This window comes from Ambystoma mexicanum, chromosome 7p (genome assembly GCF_040938575.1).
Source record: "Ambystoma mexicanum isolate Mex_15411 chromosome 7p, UKY_AmexF1_1, whole genome shotgun sequence".
In the NCBI taxonomy this organism is placed as follows: domain Eukaryota; kingdom Metazoa; phylum Chordata; class Amphibia; order Caudata; family Ambystomatidae; genus Ambystoma; species Ambystoma mexicanum.
The window spans coordinates 176,905,734-176,918,192 of NC_090939.1; the positions used below are offsets into that span (position 1 = coordinate 176,905,734).

The 12,459-nt window shown below is 41.6% G+C and overlaps 1 protein-coding gene across 1 annotated transcript in view; it reads right to left on the minus strand.

The window, feature by feature from the left end:
• Positions 1-12,459, minus strand: part of LOC138525808 (serine-rich adhesin for platelets-like) — a 351,204-nt gene that overhangs the window by 55,859 nt on the left and 282,886 nt on the right. The window contains exon 3 of the mRNA XM_069636018.1: positions 1,282-5,505. Coding sequence (XP_069492119.1) covers positions 1,282-5,505 — 4,224 coding nt within the window. The remainder of the gene's footprint in view (positions 1-1,281; positions 5,506-12,459) is intronic.

Sequence of the window (12,459 nt, forward strand, 5' to 3'; positions counted from 1 at the left end):
TACCCAGACCTGCATGTGTGTGTCTGGATGGAGGGGCTGTTTGCTGTCGCTCAGCCCATCTTGTAGGGGCCATTTTGCGTTACGCCATTACCCTGAGAACCTGCTCTAGCTTAACTCGCTGACTGATACCCTCTTGCAAATGTCAGTGAAATGTGGGCATCAAGGTTACTGCAAATTGTATCACCTTTAACCATATTTATTTTAAAGCCATATGCTGTAACATATGATTCAATTCCATTCCGCATTTGCTGAAGCATTCTTTAGACCAAAAGAAAAATGATTAAAATATTCATCATTTTTCCACACTGATCCTTTAATCCTTGACTTTCCTTCACTTTTATCTGGACATGCAAAAAACATAGCGTATCCCAAAAATGACTTGCTTGTTCGTTTGATGATTTTTTCAGGCTAAGGTGTTCTTGTTTGGTTTATATCAAGCAAGAGATACGCAATGTTCACTCTCAGTTGCTCCATGACTGTGGGTAAGAATATCCTTTTCACTGGTGCTTCACTGGTTCCACTCATTGGTGCCTGAGCCTGCCCTGATACTGTCCTGTTCACCCTTGCCTGCCTCCACCACTCTACCGCTTCCCATTAGCAGCCTATGTGACCATATTCCGAGTGAAAAGAAAGTGAGATGTCAAAGGAGCAATCAGTTAGAGGAAGGGAATGGTCTCATGTATCTTAATCACACTACTTATAATGTAAACATCAATATATGCTGTTAAATCTTTGCGTGCTGAGGGTGTACACGTATGTCCTTATTTAAATAGGAAATTATTGAACTGCCACACTCAAGAGATTAAAATAACTAATCTGCAGTCCTTTTAATTTGTTGCTTCAGTTTCAGTTTTTTTTTGTTCTTCCTTCTATATTGTCCTGTCTGGTGTGTTCTTTTCGTGTGTTCCAGTAGTCCTTTTAGGTTTATATTTCTCATAATTTGATAGTATGAATTCTGATGTTAGAGTTTTGCAAGGAATTTATTCTAACCTTGATACACTACATTGTGCCTTTTAATTGTGAACTCAACTTACATTTTTATATTGGCTTATTGGTTAGCAAGTATTACAATGATTAATTGTCGATGATTATATTCTGTATTTATCCATTACAAAGCTTAATACAAATTGCTGAAAAAACAAAAATTCTGCATTTTTTTTTAAATATACATAGACTGGTCATTTGTATAATTATAACTGATTTTCACTGTTTTCATACTAGAGTGCTTAATGGATTTGGCTTTGGTAAATACAGCATTTAAATGAAGGGTAATATACTTACTGCAGGGCTGAGGAATAATGGCAGTTGATGTAGACAAAGTGGTTGTAGATGTCGATTTGGTAGTCGTAGGTTTGGCAGTACTGGAGGTGCCATTGGTCATTGCAGTTTTGATGGTAGTCGTCTTTGTTGTCAAAATAGTGGTTGAATTCAAAATAGCTGAAGATGACGTACTGTTGACAGACTTGGTATTGCTGTTGACATGTGTCACCGTTCCATTAATCATTGAAGAGGTGTATGTCGGTACAGTAGTTGCAGAGGTTGAATTGGTACTGGATGAAGATGTCGAAATGATAACACCATGAGATGTTCCGTTCATTAATGTAGTTGTGTTTTTAAAAGAAGTAGCAGTTGGTGTTTTAGTTGAAATAAGCGGGAAAGAAGTTGCATCATAAGTTGCAGGATTTGTAGTTGAAGATATGTATTTGGGTACAGTAGTTGCAGAAGTTGAATTGGGAGAAGACAAAGATGTCAAATTAATAACACCATGAGATGTTCCTTCCATTAATGTAGTTGTGTTTTTAAAAGAAGTAGCAGTTGGTGTTTTAGTTGAAATAAGCGGGAAAGAAGTTGCATCATAAGTTGCAGGATTTGTAGTTGAAGATATGTATTTGGGTACAGTAGTTGCAGAAGTTGAATTGGGAGAAGACAAAGATGTCAAATTAATAACACCATGAGATGTTCCGTTCATTAATGTAGTTGTGTTTTTAAAAGAAGTAGCAGTTGGTGTTTTAGTTGAAATAAGCGGGAAAGAAGTTGCATCATAAGTTGCAGGATTTGTAGTTGAAGATATGTATTTGGGTACAGTAGTTGCAGAAGTTGAATTGGGAGAAGACAAAGATGTCAAATTAATAACACCATGAGATGTTCCGTTCATTAATGTAGTTGTGTTTTTAAAAGAAGTAGCAGTTGGTGATTTAGTTGAAATAAGCGGGAAAGAAGTTGCATCATTAGTTGCAGGATTTGTAGTTGAAGATGTGTATTTGGGTACAGTAGTTGCAGAAGTTGAATTGGGAGAAGACAAAGATGTCAAATTAATAACACCATGAGATGTTCCTTCCATTAATGTAGTTGTGTTTTTAAAAGAAGTAGCAGTTGGTGTTTTAGTTGAATTAAGCGGGAAAGAAGTTGCATCATAAGTTGCAGGATTTGCAGTTGAAGATATGTATTTGGGTACAGTAGTTGTAGAAGTTGAATTGGGAGAAGACAAAGATGTCAAATTAATAACACCATGGGATGTTCCTTCCATTAATGTAGTTGTGTTTTTAAAAGAAGTAGCAGTTGGTGTTTTAGTTGAAATAAGCGGGAAAGAAGTTGCATCATCAGTTGCAGGATTTGTAGTTGAAGATATGTATTTGGGTACAGTAGTTGAAGAAGGTGAATTGGGAGAAGACGAAGATGTCGGTTTAATAACACCATGAGATGTTCCGTTCATTAATGTAGTTGTGTTTTTAAAAGAAGTAGCAGTTGGTGTTTTAGTTGAAATAAGCGGGAAAGAAGTTGCATCATCAGTTGCAGGATTTGTAGTTGAAGATATGTATTTGGGTGCATTAGTTGCAGAAGTTGAATTGGTAGTGGATGATGTTGAAATAATAATAATGCCCTGAGACGTTCCATTAACTGCTGTAGTTGCATTTTTAGGTGTACCAGCAGTTGATGTTTCTGTTGAAATAAATGACAAAGAAGTTGTATTGTCACTTATAGGATTTACGGTGTTGGTTGTAGTTCCATTGATTACAGAAGCTGTGTATGTGGATATGGTTGCTGCAGACTTTGAAATTGAAGTAGGTGAAGAGGCTGATGGCTTAATTGAAATGATGGGAATAGATATATTGTCAGATGCAGGATATGTAGCACTGCTGACTGCCAATTCAGAAGTTACTTCAACAGTTGCAGTTGTGGTTTCAGGAATTTCCATTGTTACTGTTTGATTTGACACTGTGCCAACAGCTGTAGATTTACTGCTACTGGTAGTAGACATTTCAGAAATTCCACTGATCACTGTAGTGACGGTTTCAGGAATCTTTGTTGTTGGTGTTTTAGAGGAAGCAAACATAACAGGTGTTGTGTTGGCAGTTGAAGATATAGTACTATCAGTGGGAGATGTGTTGGATGTCTCATTGCTCACAGAAGACATAGTTTTATCAACTGTTGTTTCTGTGTGCTCTGACACAGAAGTCATATGTGTGACATACATACTTGTAGACTTGAAAGCAGTAATTGTAGACGCTTCAGCAGTCCCATTGGTCACAGTAGGCAATATTCCACCAGTTACATTTGTTGTTGTTTCAGGTGAGTCTAAAGGAATAGATGTTGTTTTAACAGCATTAGGTGTGATACCACTGGTGGTAGAAACTTGAGAAGTTGCATTGGACACAGCAGCCATTGTTCCATTAATTGTAGTTGTTGGATTTTCCGAAGAATAAAATGGAATAGATGTTCCTTTAACAGTTGTATATGTTATACCACTGGTGGGAGTAGAAACCTCAGAGGCCCCACTGGTCACAGTAGCCAATGTTCGACCAGTTGCAGTTGTTGGCAGTTCTGATGAACCAGGAGGAATAGATGTTGTTTTAACAGCATTTGATGTGATACCACTGGTGGTAGAAGCTTGAGAAGTCGCATTGGTCACAGTAGCCATTGTTCCATTAAATGTAGTTGTTGGTGTTTCAGAAGGAATAGATGTTGTTTTAACAGTTTCATATGTTATACCACTGGTGGCAGTAGAAACCTCAGATGTCCCATTGGTCACAATAGCCAATGTTCCACTAATTGCAGTTGTTGGTGGTTCTGGTGAACCAAAATGAATAGATGTTGTTTTAATGGCATTAGGTGTGATACCACTGGTGGTAGAAGCTTGAGAAGTCACATTGGCCAAAGTAACCATTGTTCCATTAATTGTAGTTTGTGGTATTTCAGAGGAAACATAAGCAAAGGATGATGTATTAACAGTTGCAGATATAATGGCATTGGAGGTAGAAGCTTCACTCTTCCCATTAGTAACAATAGCCATGGTTTCACCAGTTGCTGTTGTTGGTGCTTCAGATGAATCAAAAAGAATAGATGTTGTTTTAACAGTTGTGGGCGGGATAGCACTGGTATTGGAAGCCTCAGAGGCCCCACTGGTCACAGAAGCCACTGTTCCACCAATTGTAGATGTTGGTGGTTCAGATGAAGCCAAAGAAAAAGATTTTGTGTTAACAGTTGTAGACTTGACAGCACTGGTGCTAGGAGCTTCAGAAGTCCCATTGGTCACAGTAGCCATTGTTCCCCTAATTGTAGTTGTTGATATTTTCGGTGAAACAAAAGGAAAAGATGATGTGTGGGGAGATGTTGACTGGCTGGTGCTAGTGGCAGAAGAAACTGAAGTCTCACTGATAGATTCTGGAAATGTGGTTGGTGGATTTTCTGGTGAAATATTAATGATATATGTTGCACTTACACTTTCAAATGCAGGAAAGCCTGTGGTGGTAGATTCAGATGTTGCACTTGCCACAGGAGTTGAGTGTGTTGATGTTCCAGTTGAGATATAAGAAAATGATGTTCCATCGACAGCTGTAGGTATACTCATAGTAGACATAGGGGATTCAGAATTCTTATTAGTTGTCAAAGAAAGGTTTCCAGATGCTATTGTTGTTTGAGTTGTAACTAGAACGGAGGTGGCTGTAGGCATTATACTGACATCCCCAATCTCAGTACTGCTTGACGCAGAACTTTCAGGACTACGACTGGTTACTGTGGACACAGTGCTGGGCCCTAACACTGCAGTTATGGTGTGTGTTGCTTTTGAGGAAGGATAGAGAGTAGAGGACGCCTCTGCTGTGAAAATAGGCTTTGTCTCAATTCCGGTAGTGCCTAGTTCTGCTGAACTACTTGCAGGCAATGCAGATGTAATTGTTGTGACCTCAGAAATCCTTGATGGAAAGTTGTTGGTGACAGTTGTAAACAGTGCAGTTGTTGTTGTGGTATCAGCCACATGAGTGTTGAGGGTATCACCGGCGGTGCCTGAAACAGATTGTGCTCCGCTTGCTGGCGTAATCGAAGATAAGGGATTGGAAGTCAGAATAGGAGATGTTGTTTTTTCGGTAGTGCTGGTTAATGAGGATGCTCTGCTTGTCAATGCTGTTGTCCACAATGTACGTCCCTGATCATCTGTTGTTTCTCCAGGATTCTGGCTTGATGTAAGTGCGTGTGACACTGGTTTCTCAGAGGTAGTTTTGGAAGATTCTGTTAAGACAAACAAAACATAAATATATTTTAAAACCAAGAATCTTTTAATCAAGTTTGTGTCCTCTATAACACATTCGATGTTTCGGGGATGTGGTAATATGTACAGTCAAAAAAATTAATTTTGCTGAGAAAACAGTTCAGTTCGGTAGGTTTATAATTAAATACTTTTGTTTTCCTTACCATATTTCCAAGACCCTGAAGATGGCACGAGTAAAACCATACTAACATCGCAATATTGCATATGCATACATTAGACACAAAGCAAAAGTGCACACAACACAAAGATGGTAAATACTAGGTCAAATATGCATTTATACATGAAGAATACTAACATGGCATCCATAAGACACAAACAACACTAACAAAAGCAATGTAAACGTTCAATGCAATATGAACATCACACATATATAGAGCACTAACATAGAAACGCACCACTTAGGGGTAGCCAGCATTCCCAAAATGGAAGCCACAACAACCTTCTAATTGACTAAAAGGCCCTAAAACTTCACAAAACCTCAAAACGCTAAAATCACAGAAATACAGATCTGTTCAGAGCTCAGACAGTAGGTAGGCAGACAGGGACGTCATTTCACTGAAATGCCAGGGGTAGCAGAAGTGATGTCACAGGACCCTTGACTTCTGATGACATCACAGGAAATTATGTAATTTGACCCCACCCTGAATTGACATCACAGGAAGTGATGGAACATGACCTTTCACCCCTTGACAAAACAGGAAGTGGCATCACATGGCATTGTTCCTAAGTACGCTACGAAATAAATGGTTACCATATCACTGTAATGTGATATACATTTCATACAAAAATGGATCACCATATGTATCATTAATATCTGTGTGTAGAGGCCGATATTACCAAATTACTGTGAATGCAAGTAGACGTCCACAGCCAAATGATAATGATGTGTCATTATATAGCACTTACGCGCTTTATATAGAACAAATATATAAATTATCAACCTCAGAAGGATGAAAGACTGAGTTGACCCTGCCGGGATTCGAACCTGCAACCAGACAATCGCACACACATCACTGCAGCAAGCGCTAAACCCACTGAGCTATTTTACCGGCTATAGCTATTTTACAGGCATTCATTGTGGTACAATGAAATCCAGGGCCACATTATGTGCTATGGTCAAACATGTGTACACTGCACACAATTTTCTAGGCATAAGGATTTCGTCAAGTGACCGAGGACACCGGGATGGAATGTTGGAATGCTGATGATCCAACAGAGACAACAGCAGAAGAAAACATGCTATAACTGCAACTTGCAAAAAGTTGCACATAGTCCGAAATTTATGCTTATTCTACTCTAAATGCTTTTTGGAAGTTTTTATTTGCATTGTAAATTTGAGGTGTTTAGGAACAGACTAAATCAGTGACTCACCCCCTGAAGTGTGCCTGAAATAAACCTTTAATGAGTCTAGCGATTATTGTATAGAATTCCAGAAAGACAAATTATTTGTTATTCCTATTCCTTCTTATTTAGGGTCACGGCTCAAAGTGGTACACTTGCTAAACCCCCTATTATTTAAGCAGACTTCACAAGAAAGCCAGCCACTCCAGAAACAAAGAGTCGCATGGTGCTGGCCCCAACGCAAGAGCTTCCATTTAAAAACTTTTTTTATTTCATTTTTTAAGGGTAGCAAGGGAGACCACATGGGCAGCAAGGGAGGCCTCAGGGGTCACAGTTGCGACCCCTGGTTACCCCTAAATGACATCCCTGTAGGCAGACCAAGACAAGGTTACTTGGAAATTAGGGAGTATCCGAACATCTCAGAGAAAGCACAAGATAATAATTGCCAAGACAACCTACAAATTTTTATATTAATTAAAAAGAACAACCCTTCTTTGTAGGCCAGGTGCAGGATAATTATCAGCCCAAAGATCCCATGAAGAACAGTCCAAGAGTGCGCCCTTAGTAGAGAAAATCATAAAACTTGCACTAATATTAGCTAAAATCCCCATATATGCAGGGAAAATAATTCCAAATGTGGTCTCAGCACACATGACCCATAATTGAAGAACATTGTTTATTCATTAGCAATCGGCACAGATATAACACCTGCCTCATTCCTCATGCATATTCTCAGACATGAGGCGCCACACAGGTTGAGTACAAGGAAATTACTTTGGCTCATGGCCTACTAATAAGGGATGGTATCTTTTTTAATTGAAAGGAAAGCAGTCCCCGGACTGCTCTCCCCATAGTCCTGTTTGGCTTATGTCGTGAGGACCTGTCAGTTGCCCAAGGTTGGTCAGTAACAGCCAACCAATCAGAACCCCCAATGTTAGGCCACCCAGTACGTCTATTAGCAACCAATAGTATATTATAGAGATGATGTCCTCTTACTGTTATCAATTTAGAGGTGGTCTCAGGATGAGCCATCAGATTGTTATTAGCCAATTAAAAGTTTAACCTTTATAGAATACATATATAATTTTCCGTTTTTACCAATCACCCCCCCCCCCAGTGGTTTTGGTAACAAAGATTACAGTATGATTTCAGTTTGACGAGAGTTCATTTTATAAGCTGTTTTTGTATGGAAACTCTGGGAGCTACGACCTTTTATGCTTGTATGCTGTTGTCCCTGCTTTATTGTGGACGTTGATAAAGCTGGGGTTTGCCTTTCACTTTTCATGTGCCCACAGTGACATGAATGACAACTCTGTGATTTGGGTGCAGCTGCAAACATTTGCAGTCTATGGGCCTCATTCCGACCCTGGCGCAAAGGGATACTGGGCAACATTAAGGACAAAAGTGCCAGTAATCCCTTTGCGCCCTATTCCGAGGTCCGTTACGGGTCCCGCTATGGGCGCCTGGTTTTACCAGGCGGCCTTAGCGGGAGCCGCAAAGGGACCAGGGAGCAAATAACGGTACCGCAGATTGCGGTACCGTTATTAGCTCCCTCCCCATTCCGATTGAGCTCTATAGGGGCTCAAATGGGAATGGGGATTGCCTTTTCAATGGGGACTTACCGGACCCGCAAAGGTCGGCCTAGACTGGCAAGTCCCCACTACAGTCTGTATAGCAGATGACATGGGCATAGTATGCCGCCACACTAGCCCCACAAAAACTTTTGAATACAAGGGTTACAACCGGACTCTACGAACCCATACCAACTGCAACAGCAAGTTCGTCATTTACGGGATACTATGCCCATGTCATCTGCTATACATAGGCAAAACCATAAGACCAGTTAAACAGCGGATCTCGGAACACAGGTCCTGCACCAAGAACAAGATTCAAGACAAACTTCTGGTCGACCACTATAGCCGACTAGGACATACCAACGATGACATATCCTGGACCATCATCCAGCAACTCACTCCACAAAAAAGAGGTGGGGATATAGACAAAGCTTTGACAAGGCTAGAACAACAACTAGTCCATCAACTTGACACAGATAAATCAAGGTTGAATATTTCTGTGGAATGGAAACATTTCTACAACCAATAAACCCATGGCCAGCGTGTTGGTTCTAATTAAATTATCCATGCCTTTTTTGTCCGGCCTGTGACAATGACTTATTTTTCTTTACCAGCAGATAGGGTGCTTTTTGGACATACCTATTCAACACAGTGACAGCACCATCAAAATTAACTCCATTTAGGCTGTTGCATGTTTAACACCATAGAATAATGTTTTTCGGCTCCAATATTTATGTGGATATATATCATTCATGTTCGATCAGAACAATGTTTGTTTTTGGGTACACCTATCTAATGCAATGACGACAACACTCAACAATTTAAATGGTTGTACGTCTAACATCAATGTATAATGTTTTTCTGCTCTAGAACTGTATTCTACTTGTTGAGTCATTTGACCCGTCTGGTTAAGCATTTTTACATAACTTGTGCTTGTGTTTGTTGAACTTCACATAATACTGTTCTGCCCTCATGTTCAAAATGTTTATTCATGTAACCTATCCATGTGCATGATGCCCCGATGATTCGTTACGCAACTGTAAATCGACATTTCATGTACATTTTTTGTGGATCACGGCCGGGTGCCGGACTGTTACACATACCTAACACTAGTGGTCTGTGCTTTTTACGCACACACTACATAACAAATCTTTCGCTTTTTCAATAAACATAGGCAGTTGGTTCCAGACCGTCACCTCGGTAGCCCCAGCATTATTTAGAATTCCTTGCACCGCGCCATAGGTCAGCTATGCCTCGCTGGGTTCTGCCTTCACATAATTGGTGCTGCTGTGATGGCCCACGTGTCATCACTATTGGAGCCACTCATCACATAGCTTTCGCTTTCCGTTGGCACGCCCCTTGACTTTCAGCATCGGCGCTTCAGACGCCACATACGCACACGTCCTCCAGAGCCCCCGTGTCGCATTATGATTGGTCCATTGGAGGATCACGTGTCCATTAGGGAGCGCCACCCTTAAACCAATAGGAGCCGCGCATGGGTTATGATTACTCACGGTTTCCTTGGAGACGGTTTTCATTCCACAGCGCTCGCGTCCTGAGACGCCTCGCTACTCTGCTCGTCCCAGACCCGTATATATAACTGTAAGTATTTCACTATGCGCTCGCGCATGTGCGGTGACATACAGCTTTGCCTTTCCAGGCTGGCACTGAAACTCTCATGTACACATTTGTGCACCTCCATATTTGAGTCTGCTATTTACGGCATTCAACGCGTCCTTACCTTTACCTTCATGTGCTCTCTCACACAGTATTGCCACTTCTGGACATTCTGGGCTGAGGAACCACAAATCATAGTGGGTTTTCCACCTACATTCGCAGAGAATTTCCGTCTTACCCTTTGAGGTAAGACTCCCGCATGTTTCCATTCTGCCTATATGAGGCTACACAAACTGTATAATAGTCTTACAGATTCCTGAATATGTCGTTACAGGTACAAGTTCTGTTCCTCCACAACGCACTCAGTGCCCCACAGATATCTATATTTATGATGGATTATCTCGCGTACCCCAGCACTGGATAAATCTTTGGTAAGATTTCAGGCTCCTACACCAAGGAGTCCCCACTTTTACTTTAGCATCCCAGTGGGAGCTTTTTTGAATTTTCATTTTAACTCGAGGTCACTGTTCCACTGACAATTCCCTATTTGTTTGTCCATAGATAGAGACTCCAGGACTCCCTCTAAGGTTACCACACGTCCTGATGAAGGCCTGCTCACATAGCTGCATTGCACAGCTCTTCTAGGCCGAAACACCGTTGTGTCGACGATATTACCATTCAAACAGTGCACATTGGAAGCATTGTTTTTGTGTCTTTTGTATACATGTCCATGAATATGGGTTTATGTTCTATCATTGTAACTTCATGACTGTTATGGTTTACCAAAAATAGCAGTACACCGTTTGTTGTATCACATTGAGATCCAGTTGTTTTCACTGGACCATACTCATTTGTATTGTTGTGTCGTAATACCCCCTGGGTGCTCTATCCCCAATTATATTATCCAGATGCTATTAAAATGCATTTTGTGAAAAAAAGGATTGCAGTATGACTAACTGTTTTTTCCTGCATTAGTTTGGAATTGTGTTTGCCCTCACTGAGACATAGTTCAAGGCCAAATCTGTTACTGCTTTTGCCAATCTGCTCCATGAGGGCTACAAGATCATCCCCGATCCCAGGATCTTCCGCCTGGTGGTGGAGTGGTTCTGATCATCCCTGAGTGGGTTCCTGTCTCCATCATCCGTACTCAAAACTACTCATCCTTTGAAAGTCTAGTCTGCAGGCTGTCTGTCCCACCTACTTTCTCTCTTAATCTTGCTACTATCTACAGACCCCTGGACCGACCTCCCTCTTCTTCTCAGAATGGGCCAACCTGTCCTCCTTTCTTCTTGCCTCCTCTCCCAAACTTATCTTCCTTGGGGATTTCAACATCCATCTCAACTCTCTTGATGTTGCCACTGTTCTCTTCCACGACCTCTATGATACTATTTCCCACTCTATCCTTCCCTCTGGCCCAACCCACTCTGCCGGACACACCCTGAATGCTCTCTCAACAGGCATCCTTCTCTCTAACCTTCTCACTACTGCTCCGCTCTCTCCTGGTCTGACCACTCTCTCCTCTCTTTGCACCTTGAACACCTATGAAGACCTACTCTCTGACCTGAACTCTAACATACCCTCTGTTCTCATCCTCCTCAATCAATCTCTCTTCTGCTTTTGACTCAGTCAACCATTCCATCCTCAAAAACCGTCTTGATTATGCACTAGGCCTCACAGACTGGGTACTGGCGTGGCTGACCTCCTTCATTTCAAACAGACCTTCCTAAGTGCAAAGGGGCCCCTTTCTCTCCTTCACCTCACGCTCTACCTGTGGTGCCCCTCATTTCCAGTGTTATGCAGATGACACACAGCTCTCTTTCAAGCTGCCTCCTTCCCCTCATACCTGACTGCCTGACTGCTATTCAGGCATGGTGCTCTGTCAATGATCTCTGCCTTAATGCCAGTACGACAGAGATACTTCTCATCGGGATTCCTGCTCCTTGCTCCCCCCACTCTCTGGCCTGACTCCCTCGGTCCTCTCCCCTCACCCACTTGTGAGGCAAAAAACCTTGGGATCATTTTCATTCCTCTCTCTCGTTCTCCCCACACATCATGGACCTTGCAAAGAAGTCCAACTTTCAGTTGCATCTCTTCAGGGGCATTCCACCTTTACTCACCTTCCCCCAGAAGCTCAACGTCTTCAGAGCCCTGGTTCTCTCTAGGTGGCTAGACTACTGCAACAGCCTCTTCCTCAACCTGCCTCTTTCTTCCTTTCGCCCTCTTCAACTAATCCAGAATAGGACGGCAAGAATTATCCTTGGCATCAAGCCAGGGGCTGCATCTCTCAAGCCATAAAATCTCTCCACTGGCTCTGGTGACCACTACAATCAAATTCAAGACCCTTTGCATCATCCATATGGCTGTCTGGGGGCTTGGGCTCTC